The sequence below is a fragment of the Pelodiscus sinensis genome, chromosome 6, assembly GCF_052426305.1.
Source record: "Pelodiscus sinensis isolate ZL-2025 chromosome 6, ASM5242630v1, whole genome shotgun sequence".
NCBI lineage: Eukaryota > Metazoa > Chordata > Testudines > Trionychidae > Pelodiscus > Pelodiscus sinensis.
Window position 1 is genome coordinate 57,681,932 of NC_143057.1, and position 25,940 is coordinate 57,707,871.

Below are 25,940 nucleotides of genomic sequence, written 5' to 3' on the forward strand. Positions count from 1 at the left end.
TGCAGCGCTGCAGAAGCAGCAGTGATGTATTCATTGGAACACTTTCACGCAAATGTCTCCAGCAGCATTTCTTTCAATCTGGTTCAGACTTTGAGTGTGATGAAATGTCAATGAGCTTCTCTAACAGTTTTGATGAGACACTGGATGGAAATTTAGCTCCACTGTTCTCTCTAAAGTGGTTTGTAGTCCACATGTGCAGCATCTTATTCTGTTGTCAGCTCAAGAAAATAGATATTAAATTTGATAAACAGACCTACATGCACTACCAGGTAAGATTTAATTATATCAAGTCAATGTTTCATTCCTGAATGAAAGAATGAAAGAGCACAAACATATCCATATTTTCCCCAAAGACATGAACTTTCTAGCGTTGCAGTTTTCTTTTAAATGCTTCTACTCTTTTACAATGGCCAATAAAATTAGTGTTACTACCTTGCATAGTTTTATCTAGCTTATTCATGTCACTGAACATGTCTGGCTGGCATAACTGGGGTACCTCTTACACACATCTTTCAGAACTTCACCAAATTCAGTTTATCATCAACTAAGAAAATATATAACTCTTCCAGAAGATTAAATAGAGGCAAGCAGTCTGTCTTGAGAAAGCCATCTCACCTTCATATGCATGAGCAAGGAATGGTGTTCTATATCCACTTCCTCACAAACTGCAGCAAAAACACCTTGAGTTCTTTGCTCTTGAGTTAACAAAATTAATGGGTGTTACTGCTGTGTTCAGAACACTGTGAAGACCTGATTCAATATCTTTAGCGGTGTGTGCCTTGCAGGCCGTGTCTACTCAAAGATAAGTAAGGCCAGTTTTTTAGTACCAATTTTGTAAATTTGAAGGTGCATGTCCCCACTGTGTGGAAAAATTGACGTAGACTCAAGTAGCTTATCCCTAGTAGGATGACAAACGCCGACTTTGAGCATGATGCAGTGTGGACAGTTATCCCACAGTGCTGCACTCCTTTGCATTCTGGATTCTGCTCCCAGGGCACACCAAAACCAGAACTACATAGTTAACCGATTAAACATGATGTTTAGCTGGTTAACCTATTAAAGGGGAACAAGCAGGCCAGAGCAGCGCCCGCCTCAAAGTGTGCATGGGCCTTCCGTGGATAGAAGCTGCTAGGGCTTGTGGGAGCAGCACCTGTTCACAGTGGGCTCAGAAGAGTCTCCTGCCTGCAGCAGATGGGGAGCTGCTCCAATCCCCACAAGTTACCTGGAACTGGTAAGCATCACCCTTAAGGGTAAATGTCCTGCAAAGCCACTATGTGATTCATCACAGCCACCACAGAGGATGAGCCACACACTCCTAGTGTTTCACTACCTGTCCCTGGCATGCTCTCCTTTCCTCAAGGTTTGCATGCATCTCTCCCAGCAGCGTATTCCTCCACTTGTGTATGCCCTCCCTGTCCAAGTTGGTGGATTGCATTTGCTCCTTGACCATCCCTTCCCTAGTCCATTTTTGCCTGTGGATTTCTGCCAGGTGGACAGCTTGCAAGGCCATGGGAGTGGGCAGCTGGCTGACTACTGTTCCCACTATCGAAAAAATGAAGGGACGACTTTACCGGAGTTAAACTCGAGCATGTAAAACCTCATCTGTTAGAATAAAATAAAGGTTTGTCTAAGTTGTGTACTTAGACTATTTGGTGGCAAGCATGGTAAGGGACAAATTGGGGCACAAGCCTGCGGGATCCAGGCATGACAGTGGAGCAGGGGCTCACGTGTTCAGCACCCTATTTGCCAAGAGGGCAACTTTCCCTTCCCACAGGAGTGGGCAGGCAGGAAAGAGAGAGGGAGGGCCTGGGCATGGCAGGGGCTCAAACAGCACCTGTGTGTTCAGCACATCCCATTTGCTGGGAGAGTGCAACTTTCCCACAGGAGGAGATACATGAGAACGGTCGTACTGGGTCAGACCAAAGGTCCATCTAGCCCAGTATCCTGTCTGCTGACAGTGGCCAGCACCAGGTGCCCCAGAGAGGGTGGACCGAAAACAACGATCAAACGATTGGTCTCCTGCCATCCTTCTCCAGCCTCTGACACAGAGGCCAGGAACACCAATGAAATTATCTAGCTTCTCTTTCAACTCTTGTTATAGTCCTAGCCTTCACAGCCTCCTCTGGCAAGGAGTTCCACAGGTTGACTACATGCTGTGTGAAGAAGAACTTTCTTTTATTAATTTCAAACCTGCTACCCATTAATTTCATCTGGTGTCCTCTAGTTCTTTTATTATGGGAACTAATAAATAACTTTTCTTTATCCGCCCTCTCCACACCACTCATGATTTTATAGACCTCTATCATATCCCCCCTCGGTCTCCTCTTTTCTAAACTGAAAAGTCCCAGTCACTTTAACCTCTCTTCATATGGGACCCATTCCAAACCCCTAATCATTTTAGTTGCCCTTTTCTGAACCCTTTCCAAGGCCAAAATATCTTTTTTGAGGTGAGGAGACCACATCTGTACACGGTATTCAAGATGTGGGCGTACCATAGTTTTATACAAAGGACGGTGAAGATTTGGGAATCTCCCCAATGTCCTCAGCCATGAAGACTGAAGTAAAGAATTCATTTAGTTTCTCCGCAATGGCTTTATCATCCTTGATTGCTCCTTTTATATCTCGATCTAGGGGACCCCCAGGTTTTTTAGCAGGCTTCCTGCTTCTAATGTATTTGAAAAACATTGTTATTTCTTTTTGAGTTTTTGGCTAGTTGTTCCTCAAAATCTTTTTTTGCTTTTCTTATTACATTTTTACACTTGATTTGACAGTGTTTATGTTCCTTTCTATTTATCTCACTAGGATTGGACTTCCACTTCTTAAGAGATACCTTTTTGTCCCGCACTGCTTCTTTTACATGGTGGTTAAGCCACGGTGACTCTTTTTTAGGTCTCTTGCTATGTTTTTTAATTTGGGGTATACATTTAAGTTGGGCCTCTATTATGGTGTCTTTAAAAAGTTTCCATGCAGCTTGCAGGGATTTGGCTCTAGTCTTTGTGCCTTTTAACTTCCTCATTTTTGTGTAATTAAATGCCAGGGTGCTGGACTGCTGAGGTATTCTTCCCACCACAGGAATGTTAAATGTTATTATATTATGGTCACTATTCCCAAGTGGTTCTGTAACGGTTATCTCCTGGTCCTGATCCTGCGCTCCACTCAGGACTAAATTGAGAATTGCCTCTCTCCTTGTCAGTTCGTGCACCAGCTGCTCTAAGAAGTAGTCATTTAAGCCATGGAGAAATTTTCTCTCTGCTTCTCTTCCTGAGGTGACATATATCTAGTCAATATGGGGATAATTAAAATCCCCCATTATTATAGAGTTCTTTATTTTGGTAGCCTCTCTAATCTCACTCAGTATTTCAATGTCAGTATCGCTGTCCTGATCAGGAGGCAGGCCATATGGAAAAGTGAGGGGGTCTAGGTGGTGACAGAGCAGGACAAGGGCTCCAGCCATGCTTCATGGGGGATGAGCAAACAGAAGTTTACTGCAGAGGCTTCCCCTGCTTCATCCAGGTTGCCATATCAGTCTTTGATGACTCAGTGTGGCCAGAAACAGGCCCTTATGCTGCAATGACATCAGACCCCATAGTGATGGCTTGCTATGGAAAGGCACCTTACTGTGGAGGACTGACTAAGGCAAGGCTCCCCAGAAACACTGAGAGACGGATTAGAGTTCCAGTATGAGAGCTTTATGGAGATATGCAGGGAAGATTCCCACTTTATCTCCAGACACAACAATAAGCTGTTCCGAGGACTCCCTGCTGTGTAGGCAGAGTGGCTGCCACAGATCACACCCAATTGTCTTAACCCGCTTGTAGTAAGAATGCCAAAATCATTGCCCATTTATGCAAGATCCCGAGAGGAGGGGATTGTCTCCAAGATTATAAAAAGTTCTTGGCTCTTCGTGACATTGGTTGCCTCGCTCACCTGCTGACCATTCTCCTCCACCTCCTCCTCCACCAGGCTATTCTCCACACTGTTGACCACGGTTGCCTGAGTGTCTTGGGAGGAATCCACTGACTGGCCAGGGAAGTTGGCCAAGTCTCCCCACCACTCCAAGGATCATGTGAAGCTACTCATAGAAGCTGCATGTTTGTGGTGATGCTCCAGAGCACCTGTTTGCACTCTTTGTCTTTTGGTAGAACTGCCTCAGCTCTTTTATTTTCAATCGACTGCTGGGTGCCCCTGGCATATCCTTTCTCCTCCATGCCCTTTGTGATCTTGGTATAGATATCTGCTGTTTGTTTTGCTGGTTTGTAGTTCTGCAAGAAGAGATTCCTCTCCCTACACAGCAATGAGGTCCAGGATCTCCTGCACACTCCATGCTACTATTCATGGTCAGATGTGCTGCTTGCTCCGAGGTCTGGTTGTCACACTGGCCGCACAGGAAATTAAATTCAAATATTTCCAGGACTTTTCCTGTTCACCTGGAGAGAAGTAGAGTTGAAAGTCACAGCCAGATTGGTCACCACATGGCACTGTGGGACAACTCCCAGAGATCAGGAACATCAACTTTCACAGTGCTGCATCTGCACTACCATTAAGTCGACCATGCAAGATTAAATTTAGCAGTTACTCCTCATGAAAGCAGGAGCTTTAACAGCCCTTAAAGTCAATGGAACAGGTTTGATAGTGGACTCATTGTTCAGAAAAAAATTGACCTTAAATAGCTATGTTGGATCTACATTTCCAGTGCAGACCAGGACAAAGTATAAAAGTAGCATGTCCAATAGCACAAGGTGCAATCACTTATTTTTTCCACAACACTGGAATGCTTTCATTGTGTCATTGCTGCGATGCCATCAATGCAGACCCTTGTGGCAATTAGTTCAGCTATTTTGCTAATCTGCAAAACAAAGTCTTCCTTTACTTTCTTATTCCACACACAATGAACATAGGCAAATAAATAGCATGTTTTTGAAAAGCCTGTGGATTCAGCTAGTTGTACAGCAAAATCACTGAGATGCAACAGATCAATAAACTGTAAAACCATGTGTTCTGACATTGACATTCGTATCTTTTTCAGCACCTTGGCCCTCTCTTCCCCCACCACCTCCTTTGTTATTTCAATAACACATACCATTTTCAAAGTCCCATCAATCCTATGTGATTTTTATTTTAGCAATTTTCTGCACCATTATGTAGGAAGACCTTAAAAGCTTTTTATCCACAGTAGTTGTGAATCTGATTACTGCTTCAGTATCAAGCACTTCCTTAGCCTTTCACTCAAAAAGAGAACAATGCTTATCCTTTTCCATGTCATGCTTTGTAATTAAGTGTCTATGTAATCTGGAGGGTTTCAAACATTCAATGGACGGTACATGCTGTGGATGAGAGATGTCTCCACTTCCAGAGCAAATAAAACTGAAATTCAATAGTTGACTTCATATTTCTTAAGTTTTCCAAAGTTAATACATGGCTTTAAGTTTCTTACTCACATCCCTTCTCAATGTACTTCAGCCCTTATTAACTGAACTTCTTGAAGAAAGTTCGGTTTAATCGCTCTGTGGGTTTTATTGTTTTGAAACTGATGATCGAATTTTAGTCGTATCTGATAGTATTTAGTCGTTCAAAATTTAGTCGTATCTGATATGTATTGCTTATTCTTTCAACTATTTTTCCTGTGTTGTGTAACTTGTCCTGCTCCCACTGAAATATCTTCTTTACATCCAGTACACAGAGCTACATAATCTGCAAGGCTAGCATCTGACTCCGAAGCCAAGGAGTGACCCTTCACACACATTCAAGATCTCTGGTGGCACAGCCAGCTTTGAGCCACAAGGTGCTGAGGTGGATCTACAGTCTGGGAAGCCCCCCATCACAATGTCTGACGTAGAAGTCTTACCCCCACCTCCTAGGGCAGATGCAGGAACTTGGGCAACAGCCCTGTGGGAAGGCAAGACTTCAGACCATCAAGGGCACAAAGGTCCAGGCTTCAATCCTCAGCACCCCCATGAAGGCTCTCTGCTTTAGCCTCTCAGAGGAAGCAGGGCTTGTGGCCCACAGCTCCTAACTTCATCTCATAGCAGCTTCTCACCTTTCAACGGGGAGATCCACACCTGGAGTTCAGGTAACTGCTATAGACAAGTAAGTGTAATAATTTTGGGGAGCAAATATTTTATTTTTCATACAAAATGCAAGGACATTAAATACCTGCTTTAAACTTAAAACCTGACTCAAACTTAACTATGTAGCTATAACCAACCAGTATCTTCATATGATGCGATGCTTGAGGTGAGGAGAAGAGTGAGAGAATTTTTACAATCCACACTTTAAAAAAAATGCAAGTCAAAACATGATGTGTTTAGTTCTATAAAAAACACCAAATCATGTTTCAAAATAACTAGGTTGAGAATGAATATTAAATGCAATTGTAACCACCACCAAGGCAGATTTGAACCTGGGGCCTTGGGAGCTGACTACAGGGAGCCTCTACCCTCTGAGCTAAAAGCCAGCTGGCTCCAAGTCCATGCTGTAGAGGTCTCTTGATCTTAACTGTTGCAGTGGTTTAGGTGCCACTTGCAGTATTCAAGTAGGTGTGTTTGTTACACAATCAATGCTTTTGATCAAAAAAATAAAAGTATTAAAAAGTGCTTTACTTTTTTCATTCATCTTAATAGAAATGTTCTCAGTTACAAAATGCATAAGAAAAAACTGGAAAAAATACAGTGGGTGAGTTCAGGTTTAATGCAGCCAAGTAAGACCTGTCATCAATTTATTTTGCACTGAATGCAGTCTTTGGTATTATTTTGTTATATAAACAGTATTCCACAACAAAGGCAGATTTAAAGAAAACTCCAAACCTTGTTATCTTTGCTTTCTATGCCTGACAATGATGACTGTTTCCTGAAGTGATAACATAAAAGAGTGATCCATCCCTGAAGTCTGACAGGAGTCAATTGGTTAAGGGTATTAGACTCAAGTCAGTCATAACATGATTAGATTGTTCTCTAATTAAAATAAACTGTCAAGTCTCATTTTCTAACAATTTAGGAGTTCTGCCAGATCACACACACAAAAAAAAAGGCGATACTCAACCTGTCCATGCCAATTTTTCAATCTTGTCTGCAAACTGCAATAAAAGTCACTGGTAACGCTAACAGAAAAAGAAGCCAGCTTGCCATTTATACAGTCTCTCTTTACCTGGAAAGAAGAACCCTGTCTGAGAGGTTGTAACTTTCTTTGCCTAAAATAATACCTTTCTTTGCCTAAAATAATACACATGTCCCCCCCCCCCCCCCAAAATCACCGTTTTGCTAATGAATAGCAGCAGTCAAACATCTTAATGCAGGAAAAAAAGCGGATTGTCAAAGCAAGGTTCTGGATCTATAGTTGATACATAACATGCCATTTGAAGGACTTCCTAGCCACCACCATACGTTCATTCATCAGCATAACTAACTCTTAGGCATGATCCTGTGAGAGGAACTCGTTGAATATACAGGTATTCAAACCTTTCACAGGATTTTGGCAATCTTGAGGATCCCAGGGTGAATGAGTAACATGACTCACGCAAGGGTGGTAGCTAAAATGATACTGAAGAGGTCATAGATCTCCTCCACAAACTCTTCTATTGGTAAGTTCAATTTCTCCGCCACCCTTCTGAAGAGGGCTTGGTTCTCCTTAATGTGATCTGGAGGACAGTTCATATGCAACAGAACAGTCATTGTCTCATCCAGAGATGACGACAAAGACTGCACTACTTGTGAAGATACTTGCCTTCCTTGTCTGGGGAGGAGTCCGTCAGCACTGGGGTCTAGTGTGCTGCCCCTGCAATGGATTCAGTGCTATGATCCACCTGCGATGCCAGTGGTGCCATGGCTGGTTTATCCTAGGCTGCCATGGAAGGCTGGTGGGAAGAGGAGACCGGCATCACAGGCACATTCCAAGGGTTCCAATATGACCACTGGCTGGGCCACTGCCCTGGCTGTGATGTAACTGAGGCAAACAATGCACTTGCAACTCATAGTAGTGGTGAATTTCCCCATGGAGGTGAAGAAATGAACTCTAAGTCCGAGTTGGACCACTGTCCTTCTGGTGACCATAGTGGAGCTAGAGCCCTGAATCTGCCTGATGACTCTGGTCAGCAACCAGTGTGTGGCAAGGGCAAGTAACAATGCCTGCTGGAGAAAACAGAAACATAGAACTGGAAGGGACCTCAAGAGGTCATCGAGACCAGTCCCCTGCCATCATGGCAGGACCAAGCACTGTCTAGATCATCCCTAACAGGTGTCTAACCTGCTCTTGAATATCTCCAGAGATGAAGATTCCACAACCCCTCTAGGCAATTTATTCCAGTGTTTAATCACCCTGACAATTAGGAATTTTTTCCTGATGTCCAACCTAAACCTCCCCTGCTGCAATTTAAGCCTATTGCTTCTGAGCCTAATGGTACAGAAGGGGCTGGGATTGGAGAGGTCATGGTGAATGGCCCCTGCTGGGTGGGGACTGACATCTAGGATACCATCTGAGGGAGGGCTCCCAAGGCCTAGGGGACCTGCAACCAGAAGCCTGCCATTGCTGGCAGCATGGAGACTGGCACCTCACCTCTGGAGTCCCATGCCAAGATACCGTGCCCGAGTCCAAGGTTGCAGAGCTGGGGATCTGCGCCTACTGTCTGGTGACCAGGGGCACGCTACCGTCCTCTGAGACTGCATCACGAGTGGGTTGCCCTTGGATACTGAGCTCTTAGCCCAGTCCACCACCTGGTGTGGTACCTGCAGTTCCAGACAGCTCATTTGGTCTTTGGTTTCTGGGGTCCCCCCTCCGGCACTAATGGCCCTGGAGGTAGCCAGGGATCTCCGTTGCTTCTCCCTAGAGTTGGGGAGAAGATCCTGGCCAGGCTGCAGGTCTGATTTTCACAGTACTCCTATGAAGCTCCAAAGTGGGCACAAGACAGGACATAGATCTTCTGCAAAGTCCCTTAGTCTCTTGGTGCCATGGGGCTTCTTTTTTGACTCTTCTGCACCATCAGTGAAGTGGGCTGGTGCCAGGCAGGCTAGTGCCAGGAATGCACCGTGCACCAAAGTACAAGTACTCAGCGTGGGGTCCACAATGGAGGGATCCAATGCAGGACAAAGTGCAGGCTTCATGAGAAGAGCCCTCAAGCGGATTTTCCGCTCCTTCTGTATTCAAGACTGAAAGTTTTTACAAATCTGACACTTGTCTTTTCTGTGGGATTCCCCTAGATACTTCAGGCAACTATCGTGGGGATGATTGATAAGCAACAGCTTGTTTCATGTTGAACATGACTTAAAGTCAGGAGAGCAGAGTATGCTCCACCCAGAAACAAAGTCCCAGCTGGAATTTTTAGTACACTAACCTACTACCTACAAACTATTTAGGCATAAGAGAGAACAAAGGGCTATAAAGAACTGCTAATGCTGTTACAATCTACAAGATGAGGCTCTCTAACCAACCATCACAGGCAGTAAGAATGAATTGAGGGGGCAGAGGGTCAGAGGCGCCTCCTATACCAATGCATGAGCCTAGCACTCAAGGAGGCATCGGAATCAACCTCACAGACACCTTTAAGGAAGTCTCAGTTCTCACCCTGAGAACTGTGCACATGGATGCGCATACCTAGAATAAAACAGACAATGAGCATGCAATCAAAGAAGAAGAATATTTACTTTTCAACACTGGCTCCCATGAGTGGAATGCTGTTCTAAGTCTGCTCCGCCAAGACACTATAGTCTCTATTCAAATTTCTCCTTAACTTATTTTTTATGAGCTTAGCAACATTTGTTAAAAACGTTTATTTGAACTACCTATCCATGCCTAAGACATAATTAATTAACTGCACAATATACTTCACTGCCTCTTCTCCATCCTTGCCCCCACAACATCCCTTCTTTCCCATTTATCCCACAATCCACCTGTCAGATCTAAAATTAGATTGTAAACCCTTTGGGAGTGGGACAAAGTCTGTATGCTGTGTAGTTCTAGATAATTTTTTGTCACTTAAAACACCGCTAACACAAGCAACACACAAAAATTCTCCTCTACTAGAACCTCAGTTACATAGAAAAGTTAACTTATTGTTTTCAAACTTTTACCTCAAACGGAATAAACATTTGAACATACTTTGATAATATAGACTGAGTACAGGAAGAGGAGGATGGGTGGAGAAGAAAGGATGGGGGTCTGTTCACTATGTAAAGCATTTAGTTTAGTCAATAAAATAGCCAGTAGCTCAATATTCTTCCCTCTTTATCTTACAGTACAAAACAAATCTTAATGTATTCCAAATTCACAATAGTCTTTATGCCTCCAAAACCACAGAAAATTATATTTCTAGTTGCACACCAGGGAGAAGTAGTCCAGGCAATGTCTGTCCATCAGGGAGAAGTCCAAATGTAAAAATCACACATCTTGAAAGTGGCATAAAATGTAATACATTTTCTAAGTAAATTGCTGCTATTAGGTGCTTGCTTTCTTCACAATTTCAGGGAATTAAGAGTTCGCCATTGTTTTCATATGGGAAGCCTCCAGACAAATTAAGAAAACATACAATGGCCTCACTCCTCTTTGCTCTGCCTGTTACTGTCTTGTTTTAAAGCAAATCTTCTTGGCATGCTCTCAGAATTTGTGAGCCAACAGCAGCATTTCATTCTCTCCATCATGAAACACATTATTTATGCTACAAACAACAAGAGTCACCTGCGGCTTCCAGGAGGCTCTCTTGTGCTGTCCTCTGAAGTTAGTGTAAATGTACATGTTTTCAGGGAATACTGCAAGGCAGAGAGTCAACATTAGTCTTTTAACTATTTTTCCCCTCCCAGCACTCTGTTTTTTTCAAAATCTTCTCTTTTATATGGCTGTATACTCACTTCCTCCGAAGAGAAGCTACCAACTGTTATATGCCACTCTCTGAAAAATTCTTTTCCAAAGTTGTATGCCTTATTTATTGCTTTTATTTAAATTGAAGAAAAGGCTATCAAAGGAATGAAATGCCATGAAGAAATAAATACTACGCGTTCTAATTGAAGAAAATACCTTTATTTTTGCCTTGGTTGGGGGATCAAATCACTGTTTCATACAACAAAAACCGCTTGAGGCAAACAAGATAACTGTACAGCCTCACAGAATACTGCAGAATATCACTTCAAGGAGGAAAAGAATAAGGGATTATGGCGTTATGGCATTTCCTGCAGTGAGAAAGCAAATCCTCCCATCCCCAAATCCATGATGGCAGACAGACCAAACCCTGCTGTGTCCCTGCTATCTTTGACCGAGTTTCCCTGTGTCTGATCAAAGGAAACCCAAAAGGAACAGGATTATTTACTGCAGGAATAACTGCTATCTTATTAGGCATTATTGCTGTGAATTAAAGCCAATCCTCTTATCAGCCAAGCTGCATAGAGGGTTACTGGCGCGGTCCATGCAGGGAAGAGCAGGAGAAAAGAGACAACATTACAGACACACATTCTGTTCTGCACAGGCAAGGGGAGATCTGTCTGTGGAAAACACTCTGGCCCCAATTCCACCAGTATATGTACAAGTCTCATCAGTCAGGCAGTTATAGGCATGAAAAGCAAAACAATTATTCTCTAGGCTCCCAAAAGGCTTTAACTTGAGCTGCTAAACTAAGCTCAAAGCTGAGGTGCCAGATCCCTGATGTTATTTTAATCCAAGTCCATCAACTTGGGTTAGCTAACCCAAAGTAAGAAAAAAACTTTTTTGTTTACAATAAAACCATATCCTCTTCACCTCCAATATGCAATTCAGAGTTCCCTGCACCTCACCTGTTTACAAAAATAGTCATAGCAGCAACGGTAGCAGTCTGAGTCAGAAATAATCATTCTGAGACAGCTGTTAAAAATGGGATGAAGTTGCGAGGGGGAAGAAGGGAGGATTAAGAAGCAGAGTTTAGTTCTTGTTCCTTATGTACTAGATTTTGGCTCAATATAGTACACTCTCTCAATATTGGGAAGGTAGTCCTCCTCCCTACCCCCAAGTATCTAAAGCAAAAAAAGTTTTTGAGAGAGCGCGCGTGGGATCGGGTTACAGCAGGGAGAAGAAGTGTTTTTCTCCAGAGAATGGGAAAGAGAAGGGGAGGGGGACTGGGTTATGAACGACATCCTGGCCAGCTGATTGAAAAGCCGTGCAGCTCGGGACCCGAGCATAAGGTTGCAGGGGGTGGGGGGAAAGAATGGGTTGGGTCCCAAAGGTGCTGGATTATTGGAAGTCTACTGTAGTTTGTAAATGAGGTGTAAGGCAAGACAAAAATCAGACTCATGCAAAGGATATAGTACTCCAGAAAGATTGAGAGCCACTACCCTACTGTGTGTATTCTTCAGTGGGATTAGTACCGCCCAGAATGGACAGACTTGGAAGTGCAAAAGTTTCAAGTTTACCATGAGAAGAAGCTCTATACAACAGGGTTTATAAGATGAGTCAAACTAGTAGAGTTTGGTCCAGATGGGTTGGATCAATTCACAGCTGTTGAATAAAGCAGATGACTAATCTGGTTCTGAAGACTTTGACAGGTCTTGAAGAAGTTAACCAGAACTAAGAACTAGCAGATTTGACACTTGCCTGGTTCCATCTCATTATCATAAGTAGCAAGAGGGAGAGTTGTGACCACTGTGTGTTCTTTTTCAAGAACATGGGGCAGCACAGAGCACATGCACGGCCCTAACAGACTCTGACACTTAAAAAACCTCCAGTCCTCACAAAAATGAGGACCTACAATAGGGTCCATACTGACACAAAAAAACACCTGTTATCTTCTGCCTGGGCTAGCCACTAGAGAGTAATACAACACATGATATGCCAATGGGTTTCAGAATTATTTGCTAGACAGCAAACAAATACTAAGCCTCAGGAACAATTTCAAATCAGATGCTGAAGGGGAATATATTCTAGTAATTAGCAGGTTTTGCTCTACACCCCTAAAATGTCCTCTAACCCCAACCTGTTCCTATCTGACTCAGTTTGTGTTCCCCTGCTTCTATATTCGTTTCCTATGCATTTCTATCCCCGTAGCCTGTCATAACCCAAAATGTTCTTGGTACTGTGCTCCTCTGGCTCCGTAGCCTAATCTTGCCTTCTACCATCATCCATCCGCAACCCCTCATTGCTATTAATATAGATGCTTGTTCCTCCTTTGCCATGCTGCCTGGATCTGAGAACGGGACATTCCCTGTTCACAGTCACTGTGGTCCCCAGCAGCAGGAATTGCTTGCAAAGTCATGCTCAGACCCACGCTGGAACCCACCCAGTACAAATGGAGTCTCTGGAGAATTTAGCTGCCAAATTAATAAGCCTCCACTGAATATGCACCTGACAAGGGCTGTCCACCACTCTGGCACTCCGAGACTTTAAATACCTTGCCTTTATAGGCTTTTGCTTAAAAAAAGATCTCCCCAAGGTTACAGATTCCCTGGCCTTGGGAGACAGGCTGCTACCATCAAGTGTAAAAAAACCCCTTCTTCTCAGGCTTAGGCAAGCATATATAAATCTCCTGTTAGTTTCCAGGACATAAGAATCAAATCCTTGCCTTAAAACAGTGATTTTATTAACAAAATTATATTGTTGATAAAACATACTTGGTTGCTAGGTGTTACAGAGCAACTGAGGAAAAAAATAGATTAAAACAGAGAAAAATAGTATCTCTGGCTACAGCTTAGATACAGCGAAGGGGAGGGAACATAAATTTAGTAAAGAGACGTTTAACCAAACAACAAAATAAAGAAAATAACCTGATCGCAACTAAATACTCATTTTTCCTAACTACTGATGACCTGTGCTTCAAGGTACTGTCCATTTCCATGCTCAGTATCCCTTGTAGGCATGGTAGTTCTGCCTGGTTCAATTCATCTTGTCTGCCTTAGCTCCTAGCTTAGAATTCACACAAAGAAAAGAGCGGGCAGGTAAATCTTTTATTTCAAATTTCAACACCCTCTGCCACTGGCTCTCCTGGCTCAGTGAGAACACCCCCTAGCTACCTGAGTTTAACCCTTTAGTCATTAAATGCTACCGAGCACTTCTCCTACCCATCACAGCACCAAGCTCTGATTTTCAGAAGGTTATAGCTCTGCCAAATTTGGATTGAATTTCACAATTGGAGCAAGAGGCACATCTCAGCCAAGGTCAATCCTCTGTCAAATTACAAGTTCCAGTTTAAAAGCATGGAAAGTGCTAGAGCGTCTCAAGAAAATGGCTGTATAACCTTTTTTTCTATAGTATAAACAAATGTCTGTGTCCCATATCTCATTCTGAGAAATGGCTTAACTATTTTTGTTGAAGGTTTCCAAAATGAATTCAATCTGAAGCAGACATTCATCTTGGAAAAATTCAGCCCAAATGACTAAAGTTTGACACAGTTATAAGAACCTGAAAACATGGTCTTATAATGGAGAGTGTGATGCCAGGCAACTTTTAGGCATACTAAAGCATGATATTAGCATGAAAAATCTCAATAACCCAGGGACACAGAAATATTATCATTTTACAGATATATAGTAAAGCACAGAAAAGGTAACAGCTTGTCCCCACTAGCTGCAGTGTAATTTCTAATGTCCACCAGCTTATGATGTGTTAGCTGGCTCATGTTGACCCTGCTGGAAGGCACTGAAATTTCCATAGTGCATGTTAATTTAGTACTATTTGAAATAGGACTACATTAATGTGCCTTAGGGAACTTTTAGCATGCACCAGCAGGGTCCAAAAGAGCTAGCTAATGCACAATGCAGTGATATGCACTAGAATTTATGCCCCAGACAGCAAGATACTGTGTAGACAAGCTCTTAGTGCAGGCCTGGGCAAAATACGGCCTGTAGGCTGCATCCAACCCACCAGATCCAACTCACAGACACAGTGGGGAGTCAGAGGCAGGCTACCTGCTTCCCACGACCCATCCGCACGTCGCTCAGAAAAGCGGCTCGGGGGGCATTTCTCTTTACAAACTGTGAGCCTGGATGGGGGGGAAGGCTTCAGGTGCTGCCCCTGCTTGCAGCACAATTCCATTGGCCAGTTTCTGGCCAGAAATAACAAGCAGCCACAAAGCAACACCCATCTCTCCTCTGGCACATAGTTATGAACACACGCTCACACAACCCTGAAGCTTGGGTGGGCATGGGGCAGACTCCCTGCCTGAGAAATGTACTCAGCTGCTGGCCAGGAGTCACTCAGGTAAGTCTCCTGGCCAGAGACTGACTCTGGCACCCAAGTCCCTCCCTTTCCCAAATCTCTGCTCCCCACACCTGCCCCCCCTGCTCCACATACCCAAACTCTCTGCCCCCCTCCTGCATCCATATATGCAAGAGCTCTCAGTGGTCTGAAACCCATAGCCCCTTATTTGTCCACTCAGACACTTCTCTGAATTAGAGTTACTTTAAATAATCTTATAAGTAGTTTTCCAGCCCAGTGCTCCAGCCCCTCCTTCACTCAAACTCCCTCCCAAACCCCACTCTCCCTCCTGCACCCCAATCCCTTATCTCAAGCTCCCTTCTTCACCCAGCCTCCATCCCAGACCCCGCACTTCCTCCTCTAATATCATGGAAGAGTGCAGCCATCGACCAATTTCCAAAATCTTGAAGTGCCCCCCCCCCCAACCATAAAAAATTATTGCCCACCTTTGCCTTAGTGACTTGTCCAATTACTCACAGTAAGTCAGTGCTAGGGCTAAGATTATTATCAAGGTCTAACTCTCAGTGTTGTGCTTTAACCGTAAGACTTCACTATCCATTTAGTTCTGGGGAAATTCTGCAATTGTTGCATTTGGAGCCATAGTAAAATTGCAGAATTCCCCATCCACTTCCCAATTAAAAGTGTGATATTTGATCTTGTTAGGCTGCAATGTTAGTTAAATTACAATATGTATCACTAACACAGCTCATCCTGCTCATGCAGAGCCACCACCAAAATCAAGGAGAATGCCATAGACGGAGCACCTCCAGAACATTCACAGTCAAAACCCACAACACGGAGCTATAGAGCTCTACGTTCAAGTTTCTCATACTACCATTGCAAATGGAAAAGAATTCTGAAGCTGATAAATAAAATATCTGATGTTTAAACAAATATGTAAGAAATACAAGTGGTTATTTGACACCACACAGTTCTTCAGTTTCTGCTTGCAGTTTGATAGGTTTCTCACTTAAGTGTACAACATCAACAACAGCAGAAGAAAAGCAGCAACAAATATCAATTCATAACAGAAGGAGGGAAGCATAAATAAAGAGGAAAGAGACAGAATTATAGCAGCTGAAGATGTATTCTCAAAAAAATCTTTCCCAATTTCATTGTCAACAAGCTTCACCTCTAGCATTGCAAATTCAGAACATTAGATCCACTACCAAAGTTCATTAAAAGCTCATTTCATGACAACTTTGTTTCCCCAGGAGAAAAAGAATCGATCATATCTGAAACAGACACACCACTTACGGTGGTATCCCAAAAATCTACGTATGCCTTACTTAGAAAGCTACTTATGGACCTTTGGTCTCACCCAGTATAGCTGTTCTTATGTGACCAACTGTTTTTCTGTATAATTTTCCACGCATTGCTACTTATTTTGCATAAGTACCTCACGAATGAAAGGTTTCTAAGAAGCTAAAAAATATGTTTAGGGAAACGATAAAAAAGGAGCAAGTATAACAAGATATGTACCACACATCATGTATTTTAACTGCCACATTAATCATTTAGTAGAATCTATTTCCATTCCCTGATTTCAAATATCAGGTTGACAACTGACAGGACAAAGAGTAGCTAAATGATACTGCAGGCTCTAACTACATTGAGTGTCCCCTATGGGGCTGAAATCGAATAATTCATCTCTTGTTAAACTACTAATAGTTAAACTCTTTCTGGACTTTTTTGATTTTCTGTCAAAAATTCCATTTTATCCAAAGATTAACAGCAGTTAATCATTGTTCAGTTTACAGATTGGGAGCAGGACAGAAAACTGGTACAACCCATGCATGTTTGCACTTATTAATACACTAGGTCAGACACAAAAACACCGATACAAAAGCTAGGGACATAAAGGCTTTCTGGGTAACCAGTTAACCATCACTGTTACTGGGTGATGCTTACTGGGTAGGTGATTAACTGGCAGCCTGGCCGGGCTGGAGCAGCCCTCTGCCTGCAGCACCATGTAGTGGTCCCAGCCCAGCCTGGACAGCGGAGCCCCCACTGCAGTGGACCTAGCCAGGCTGAAGCAGCCCCTCACCCATGGCACAGTGCGGTGGACCTGGCTCGGCCAGACCAAAGTAGTCTGCGATGCGGCAGGCCCAGCTGGGTTGTAACAGCTTTCCCCCACTACAGCGCAAGGGGCTGCTCAGCCCAGCCAAGCCCACCACAACATGCCACAGGTGGAGCGGGGGGCACTTCAGTCCAGCACGGTGCCCACAGGATCCCAGTTAAACTTAGCATTTAACCGGTTAGCTTTTTAAATGGGATTTTACATCCCTTAGTACAGCAATGAGCTCTTTGTTGCATGGTCCCCTTGTGTTAGGGTGTTGTAGGGTTCCATTAGGTCACCCATTCTGTTCACAGGCACACAAAGAGTAAGCTGATAGGGCTCGACTGGCATTAGCACTCCATTCCAAGGCTCTCTTTCCCTTGTCCAGAGAGCAAAGTAGCTTTTTACCTACATCTGCATATAGGTAAAAGATGAAACCTCTCTCCGTCTTGGACATGGATTTTGCCAAACTTATTTGGCTTTGTCATCTCAAAACAGAACAACTGTATGTATAATCATTTATGAATACTCTGTGCCAACCCAGTTATTACAATGTTTACTATATGACTATTTAAGGTTAAATCAGCACAGTTATTGGAAAATAAACAGCAAAGCAAAACAATAACTTCAATGAACACCTGAGATCTGTTACAGGAAAACGGGACAGCCGCTAGCCTTAGAGACTGACTGACAACTTCATACTAAGCCCACCAAGCTGTCTTTTTTTTTTTTTTTTAAATTAGCAGGGCCAAAATATCTGGGACCTGAGAAGAGATAGGAACTCTGCTGGATAAAAGTGTGACACACACTGTCTAAGAGAAAGGATGTTGTCTGGGAGGTAAACAGTCTGTCTCAGAAAATGGCTGGGGATTTCTAAAGAAACTAGGCCTGCTTGCATAACCATCACAGGATAGTGGGGCTTCAGTTTATATAGGTCAGTGATATATTATTCTCTAATCCTTTTTCCTCTTATGTCTTGCTTTGTTCCTACTGTTTAGGTGAAACCATGTTTTGGTTTAGTCAGACTCCTCACAGGGAATACCATAAGTGCCAAACTAAGTCAGAGTGTCATGGTAAGCTCAGTAAGACATACAGGACACTAACTCAGTGCCCAGCCTGGAAGTGTGACAATAAAGCCATTCCACTCCAGAAGAAGCAAGGACATGATGCATGACACTCAATTAAGTAAATTCAGAGACCAGAAAGGGGCCACAGAAGCAACTAGCCCTACAAAATGAGACAGCTCTCACTTACCAGGACCCATTAACCCATGAGTGAGTCATGCCTGTTCTTGGAAGACTGAACTGGGTTGCAGTTACTTTATGAGTATACTTCAAGGTGCTTCTATTAAGTTTGAATAGTATGAAACTTAACTTGTAGAGAATGCCTCCCTCCCTTGGTTCCAACATGGTATTACAAGATCAGCCAGGGGTTTTTTTTTTTAGCTAAAAGTCCCTAAACTTAAACATTCAGAGGAAAACAAGTGAATTTTTCAAAAGCACTAAACTTGACACTCAGCACTACAGTGTTCTGAACCAACACTTTATTTTTCCATATCTCGTCAGGCACAGACATTCCCATTCTAATTAGCATTTTTTTTTCACAAACACAACATGAAACGCTAATCATTTTAGCCTCCTTTCCATTATATACATTTTTATATTAAAATTCTTGATAAGATAACCCTAACAAAAGCAAAGATCATACATAGAAGTTTAAATACACACTCTTATGACACCCCAAAGCAGAAGACTTTATAACTTTGTTTTTATGAAAATACAGAAGAAGTTATTAAAAATAAGGAGGAATAGGGAGTAGAAGATTTCCCCAAGAAAAATCTTAAAAAGAAACTTCTTCCTTAAAAAAGTAAAACTTTACCTGATCAACTGTAGTGACATCAGAAACTACAACATCAGGTGTTCTGTTTGGTGGGTTCACGGTTACCTGAATGGAAAAAGTTATAATATTTACATGCAAAAAGAGCACACTCTCTTTTACTAAACCGAAAATCATCATCTGACATTTAAAAAGAACAAAAACAAAGGGAGGGGCTAAAACATAATTAAGGATAAGGAAAAAAATTTTCTAACATATTCCAGAAAGTTTGTTTCAAGAGTCTCTTAAATACATTAATATATTTTGCTATAAATTAGTCACTACAAAACGAACCCTGCACTTTCAAAGGTCTTGCGACATTTTGCAGAAGCCAATAAGAATAATTGGTGATCACTCCATTAGGTTTACAAATTTCTGTTCTAACAACAATTTGAAGGTAATACATACCAAGCTCTAAAGTGATTATTAATCCTGAAGCACTATATCTGGTTCATACTTATACGGCAAACCATTTTAAAGACATTTCTTACAAATTAAATAATAATAATAATAATAAAATAGCTCAAGAAAGAAGGTTACTAGTTTCTCTACGACACTAACTCTCATGGTTTGACGTAACTTCGAAACTATCAAAAATCATGATTCGCATTTTGGACCATAAATTGAAGCAAAAAAATTAAATACTAACTTACAACAACAGCTCTCTCAACTTTTTTTTAAAAAAAGTCACTATATGAACGACTCTGGAACATATCTTAGTCTTTGAAAGCCTCTGGCTTTTTATTCTTTATCTGCCCAATTACATGCTGCATTTTGAACCTTACCATTTGAAACAAGGTCCTCTTCATACACTCTATAGCTTTGTTTTTCTGATCATGTAAACTGTAAACTCAACCTGACAGACTGTCAGACTCCATCTAAAATGGCTGACTTATACAGAGCGAAAATATCACAACCGGTTGAAAACTGAATTTCAATTACTTGACTATTCTTGAAAATCCACAAAGAGGCAGAATTCACAGTGGTAGAGAGAGTTTCTGATTTCTACCAGCAACAAGTCAGTTCTACAGTATATCATGGCCTTTTTCAGAAGTGTATTACAAAGAATGAATGCTAGCTTAACCCGTTACATGGTAGGAAGTTGTTACCTGCTCACTTTTCACAGTAGCGATCCTAGTTAGTGGTAGTCTGTATGAGATATCCCAAAAAAGAATAGGAGATGCACCAAACTGAAGTGCTGTTACAGTAGTGCATTATGCAAGGTTTTCTCTTGCCTAAATCTTAAGTTTAGAAGCGTAGACCGGGTTTACCCTGGCAGAGAAAATCAAGGCAAGATATGCAGCTCCAGCTATGTGAATTGCTATGTGCCTTACACCGATTTTCTGGGGAGGCCCCAAAGCAGGTGGTCAACAGGAGAAACGTTCCCATCGACTTCCCTTACTTCTCGTGACAGGAGTACTGGTGCCAACGGGGTTGCCCTTAGTATTCAATATAGTGGGTCTTTACTAGACCTGCTAAACTGAACCCCTGAGGACTGATCATCAGAGTGTTGATCCTCCAGCAAGTAGACACAGAGTCTTAGATAAGAAAGTGAAACTCCCACTGTTTTTGGTTAAAAGACACTGTATCGCAAAGACATGAAACATTTGGTGTAGGAAAGAGCAATACATACTTATTATCACTGTAAGAAGCACCATAGGTTAACAGGTTTTGGCCTTGATTATAAGTTTCCGCATATCCCAACAAAGCAACATAGAAAGAAAATGTTTTATATAAGAAAAATGCAGAATAGTGAAAAACGCATTTCAAGTTTGATCTTATGTTCAAATTATAGTAATACTAACCACAATGCACTGAGGTTATTATACCAGAGGCAACTAAGGTTTTGTCTATACTGCCAATTGAACACAATTTTTGTCTCTCGAGTTAAGCTCCTTTCATCCCCACCACGAAAGACAAAAGTTTTCCTGCAACAAATGGCAAAATAAGCCAAGTGTTGTTGACAGGAGGAGTGCTCGCTCATTGACAACACAAACCCCACTTGTAGGCCAAGTCGCCAAAAGTTGTGTAGTGTAGAAAAAGCGTAAGACACAGTGCCACTAAAACATTTACAAAATTTCAGAGCAGAGTGTCTGCACCATGGAGAGCCTGCTTCATCTGCATTCTCTTCTCACATGAGTGGAGTCAAGTGCTCCTTCATCTAAAGAAAAGAAACCTGGAACAATTATGGTGGGGAAAATTTCTCTAATTCAGTGGTTCTCAAACTTTTTGGGCTCTGGAGCCCTTTACCTGTGTAAAAATGTATGCGGAGCCCCAGTGGTCCACTGATTGTATGTGTTGTACCTATCGATGTTTCCAGTTTGTCAACCTTGCGGAGCACAGTTTGAGAAACACTGTTCTAATTCATAGAGAGCTTTTCACTCCCATGGACGAGCAAGATCTTTGGACAATTTCTTTCAGTGCCCCGTTCTGTCTGAGTTTAGGTTGGCATTGCTCTCTAGGGATCTGAGTGTACTAGAAGAACTTCTGGTCATGGCTAAATACTAGGTAGCCTAGCAATATTAAAACTACTAGCTTCTAACTGAACAAACAGAAATAGCACTGCTTCATGCTTACATGGTCCATTTCACAGCTAAATCTCAATTTCATCTCCAGAGCTTGTTATAGAAGCTCAGTATCATTTCCCCCATTTTACACATGCAGAAACTGAAGCACAGAGAGCCTGCTGATGGAATTGAACAAGTCAAGGGGCAAACCCAGGACTATATCCCAGGTCTCCTGATTCCCAGCCAAGTGTGCTGTTTACTAGACCTCAAAGACTTGCTGAAGAATAAACATTATTTACTTGCTTTTAGACTTGAGAAGGAAGAGACAAGGCAGAGGATAATCTGGAGTATTTGTTTTTCTGTCCCAAGGGCTGGCTTCTTTCTGTGAATGTATTCACAGGGTACAACGCAGGGTACAACGCACGTTGGGGTCCCCTGTCTCCTGCACCCCGAAATGGCACAAACAGACTGCACCAGCCGGTGGAGTAGAGGAAGTTTATTGCCTCTCCAGGATACAGCACAGCACAGATGTAATCTGGTCACAGAGCTGGGCTAGGATGCCTCAGGCCCCCTTGAGATGGGGGAGACTCGGCCCCTAAACTCCAGCCCCTTCCCTAGGCTGTCTCCTCCATGCTCCCAGACAGCCAACCAACTAACTAACTAAATTCCCTTCCAGCCCTGCCCCCCAGCCAGGGCAGCATTCCACCTTCCTTTGTTCCTCTCCATGGGGGGTGTCTGGCCACTGGTTCAACAAGTTTGGCACTCCCTTTGCATAGTGAGGTTTTCCCTGCTGGGTCTTGCTCCAGACAGCAGGGGTCACCACAGCCCAGCAAGTACCCCCACTACGTCACACAGGGTTTATGAGGTGGTGTAGTATTAAGTGTTTTCAGTATGCTAGCAACACTTATGTTGCAAGGCTGAGTCTCTCACATGCAGGATCATGATTGGGGCATGGATGAGAGCTAGCTGTTTGAGACTCATTGAATACAAAAACCATTACTAGGTCAGCAGGGGCAATTGGAGGAAATGACAAAAATCATTGCTAGAAGAAACATCTCAGTGGTGTTGTCAAAACAGTTCACAATGCAGGGGTCTTATACTCCCACCTGCTGTTAAGCAATCCAACAATGAACAGGGTGAATTTTCTCAATCAGTGTTTGCACAGATGTTTGTGGTCCCATCTCCTGGGCACAGCCCGCACTAGAATCCTCCATGTCTTTGCCACTCAGAACACTACAACGGAACTACCCTTTAACTCAAAAACTGAATATGACATAGAAAGTGCCATCTTGATAAACACAGTGCATTCCATCTTGAATACATGATAGCAGTGCCCCAGAATCTGCATGGTCCGTCTGTGGATTTCCATCTGGAGGCAAAGATACTAGGTCTGTCTTACTAAGCCCTAACTGTCTCAAAACCCATTAAGGACACCACCGCTGCTACAATTCAATACTGCTTTTAATGAAAGGAGGTGCTCGAGCTTCATCTCCTTTAATGCATAACAGAGGGAGCTGCTCGCAGGGTGTTCTACATGATGACCTCTAACTTAGGAATTCACTACGACCTTGGGTCTGAAACTGCCTGAAAATTGTGGGCAACTCAAGGGATATACCACAAAGCTCTTCTATTTGTACAAGGCCACTGCTGGAGGAATTAAATTAAAGATTTTAATATTGGGAAAGATTCATATTTTTTTAGGAACCGAGGTGGGAAAGTATATAGTTTGGTACTAGATCAGGGCTGGGCAAAATATGATCTGTGGGCCAGATCCAGCCTGAGAGAACCTCAGCCGGCTCCCTGCCTGTCTACCCCGGCTCAGCACTCAGTGAAGCTGGCTGCTGAAGAGCCACATACTTCTGTGAATGCTCAGAGCCTGGAGGAGGGGCAAAGGTTTTTCACACTGCTTCCGCTCCCATTGGACAGTTTCCGGCCAATAGCAGCTGCCTGTTTTCAAGACAGGCAGCATGTGAAGTGCCCCTCTCCCTTCATCCCCCAGGCTCACCTGGCTCCTGTAGCTACTGTGAGCACATACAGGAGCGTGGAAGGCAAGGACCCTGGTTAAGGAACGTGCTGGGCTGCTGGCTGGGAGCCACCCAGGTTAAGGTCTCCCAGCCAGAGCCTGCCTCTGCCACCCCAGCTCCTCCCTCCCCAATCCTCTGCCCCATTATCTCATGTAACCCAAATCTTCTGCATCCCTACCCCAGCCCCCCTAAATTCTCCCAGACACTGCATCCCCGCCTAAGGTCACAATCCCCTCCCAGACCTTGCATCCCAATCTGTTATATCTCCCAAATCCCTGCACTCCCTCCTGCACTCCTGCCCCAGGTTACAACCCTCTCCCACACCAAACACCCTCTCCTGCACTAGTTTACAACCCCTTGCCAGACCCTGTACTCTAGGGATGGGCAAGACAGATTCTGTGGGCCAAATCCAGCCTGCCAATCCCTTGGATCCAGCCAGCAGTCACTCTCCTGCTCCCCTGCCTTCAGGCCAATCGAGACCTGGGGACGGGGAGGGCACAAAGTCTCCTTCCCCTCTCCCCCCACCAGGGACATGAAGCACCAGATGGAACCACCAGCTGTTTGAAACAGCTGGTGGTTCTCTGTAGGCACCATGCATCTTTGGAAGGGCGGGAGCAAGGGGGCAAAGACCTCACGTGCTCTCCCACCCCCAGACTAATCAAGGTCTGTGGGAGAGGGAGCCCGCAAAGTCTCCTGGCCCCACCCCTTTGGGAGCAGCCTGTGACCATTTCTGAAATTCATGAAGTGGCTCCCCCTTCAAAAATTACTGCCCACCCTGGACTAGATTCTTGTTGGTGGAGAAAGGCTGTTTGATTTGCTACTCTTGTAAGCTAAAACCCTGTACATCCTACTTTAGACCTAGATCACCAATAGCTGAGACAAAGTTTAATGTTATTGTATTATCTGCCTTTTCCTACAATTTTCACCTTTGATAACATGCATGTATCTTGTCAAACATGATGTCTCTAGAAAATGCAAGAGCCTTTCAAAGAATTAGATACATTAAATCTATCTAGGCAATCCAAGTTTTAGTCTATCCTCATCTGGATTTCTTAGGATGTTAAAAACACCTCAAGGAAAAAAGACATATTTCTTGATTTAATGAAACAAAAGGGCACAATTTATTCATTTGTTGTGATGTAGGGGATCACAAAAAGACGTAACTACATCAGTGCGACATTAAGAATAATTTTCTCATTGTTAACGTAAGAAAACTAAATACCATCACTCTTTTCTAAAAAACAATTGTACTATATAATTTTAGTCTATAATTTTGAACTGAGAAAGTTTTTAATTATTATCTAATTTCTAGTAGGCTTCTGTTTTTGTTACAAGCAATGTCAAAAAAAGAAAAACCTGCAGGAATGCTGAGCTGGGCCACTAATATCACCAATATTGATTTTAGTAACCGCTACTTAGGGTGCTGTGTTTTCACAGATGGTCTCACAGAAATCAGGTTTATGATGGTAAAGTGTTCTGTTAAATTTGTCAAAAAGATGTTAAAGTGTTGTGGCCCTTCATAAAACCAGAGTGATTAATCTATGTTTATAAGCTTATGAACATTTAGACAAAGTCTTACCCTACACATTCTGTGATTGGGTGTTGCCTCAAGATTTGACCATGAGATGAAGAAATCTGAATACAGCAGATAGAGACTTAAAAGCTTTTTTAGCTAGGAAATTTACTATCTTCCAAGATGACCAAATACCTCATAATGCCATCAACATGGGACTGTGGATGTACAAGCATAGGCCCTCCATTACAAACTGAAAATAAATGAATTTATATGGTGCTGTGCCTTAAGTTCATCACAGCCATCATGATTATTATGAATTATTTCTTGTCTTACAGCACTGCCTCAATTGCTGCCTGATCACTGTCTGATCTGGAAAAGAGCCCTACTGAGCTAACTATCCTTCTTGCCATTTCCTATTTAAATGCCGTGTTTCTCATCTCATGTAGGTGAATAGCTACTTGATGAATTTGGATTTGCATTTAATGCACATATACAATAAGCCTCAGTTTGCAAATGTATGCCACTTGCCAACTACCTCCCAAGGTGCTAGAGTTTCACTAGATAATACAGTAGCTCCCCGAGTTGCGAATGGTCGAGTTACGACCACTTGCACTTACGACCAAAGCTCCCATGGAGCGGTCGTAAAGGCGGTCCCCGAGTTACGAACGCAACCCGCGCTTATGAACAGTGCGGTTGCGTATAACTCAATGGGGTCTGAGTTACGTCCAACTGTTTGGTCTGTAACTCGTTCGTAACTCGGAAAGAGGCTGTAATCCAGAGAGTAAATAGAAAAAGCCAATCCTGTTTTTCTTTTTCTGCTTCTG

The 25,940-nt window shown here is 42.9% G+C and overlaps 1 protein-coding gene across 3 annotated transcripts in view; it reads right to left on the bottom strand.

The window, feature by feature from the left end:
• HSD17B4 (hydroxysteroid 17-beta dehydrogenase 4) overlaps positions 1-25,940 on the bottom strand; it is a 167,663-nt gene that overhangs the window by 79,678 nt on the left and 62,045 nt on the right. For all 3 annotated transcript variants that reach the window (XM_075931960.2, XM_075931959.2, XM_006134501.4), the window contains exon 17: positions 19,073-19,138. In XM_075931960.2, coding sequence (XP_075788075.2) covers positions 19,073-19,138 — 66 coding nt within the window. The remainder of the gene's footprint in view (positions 1-19,072; positions 19,139-25,940) is intronic.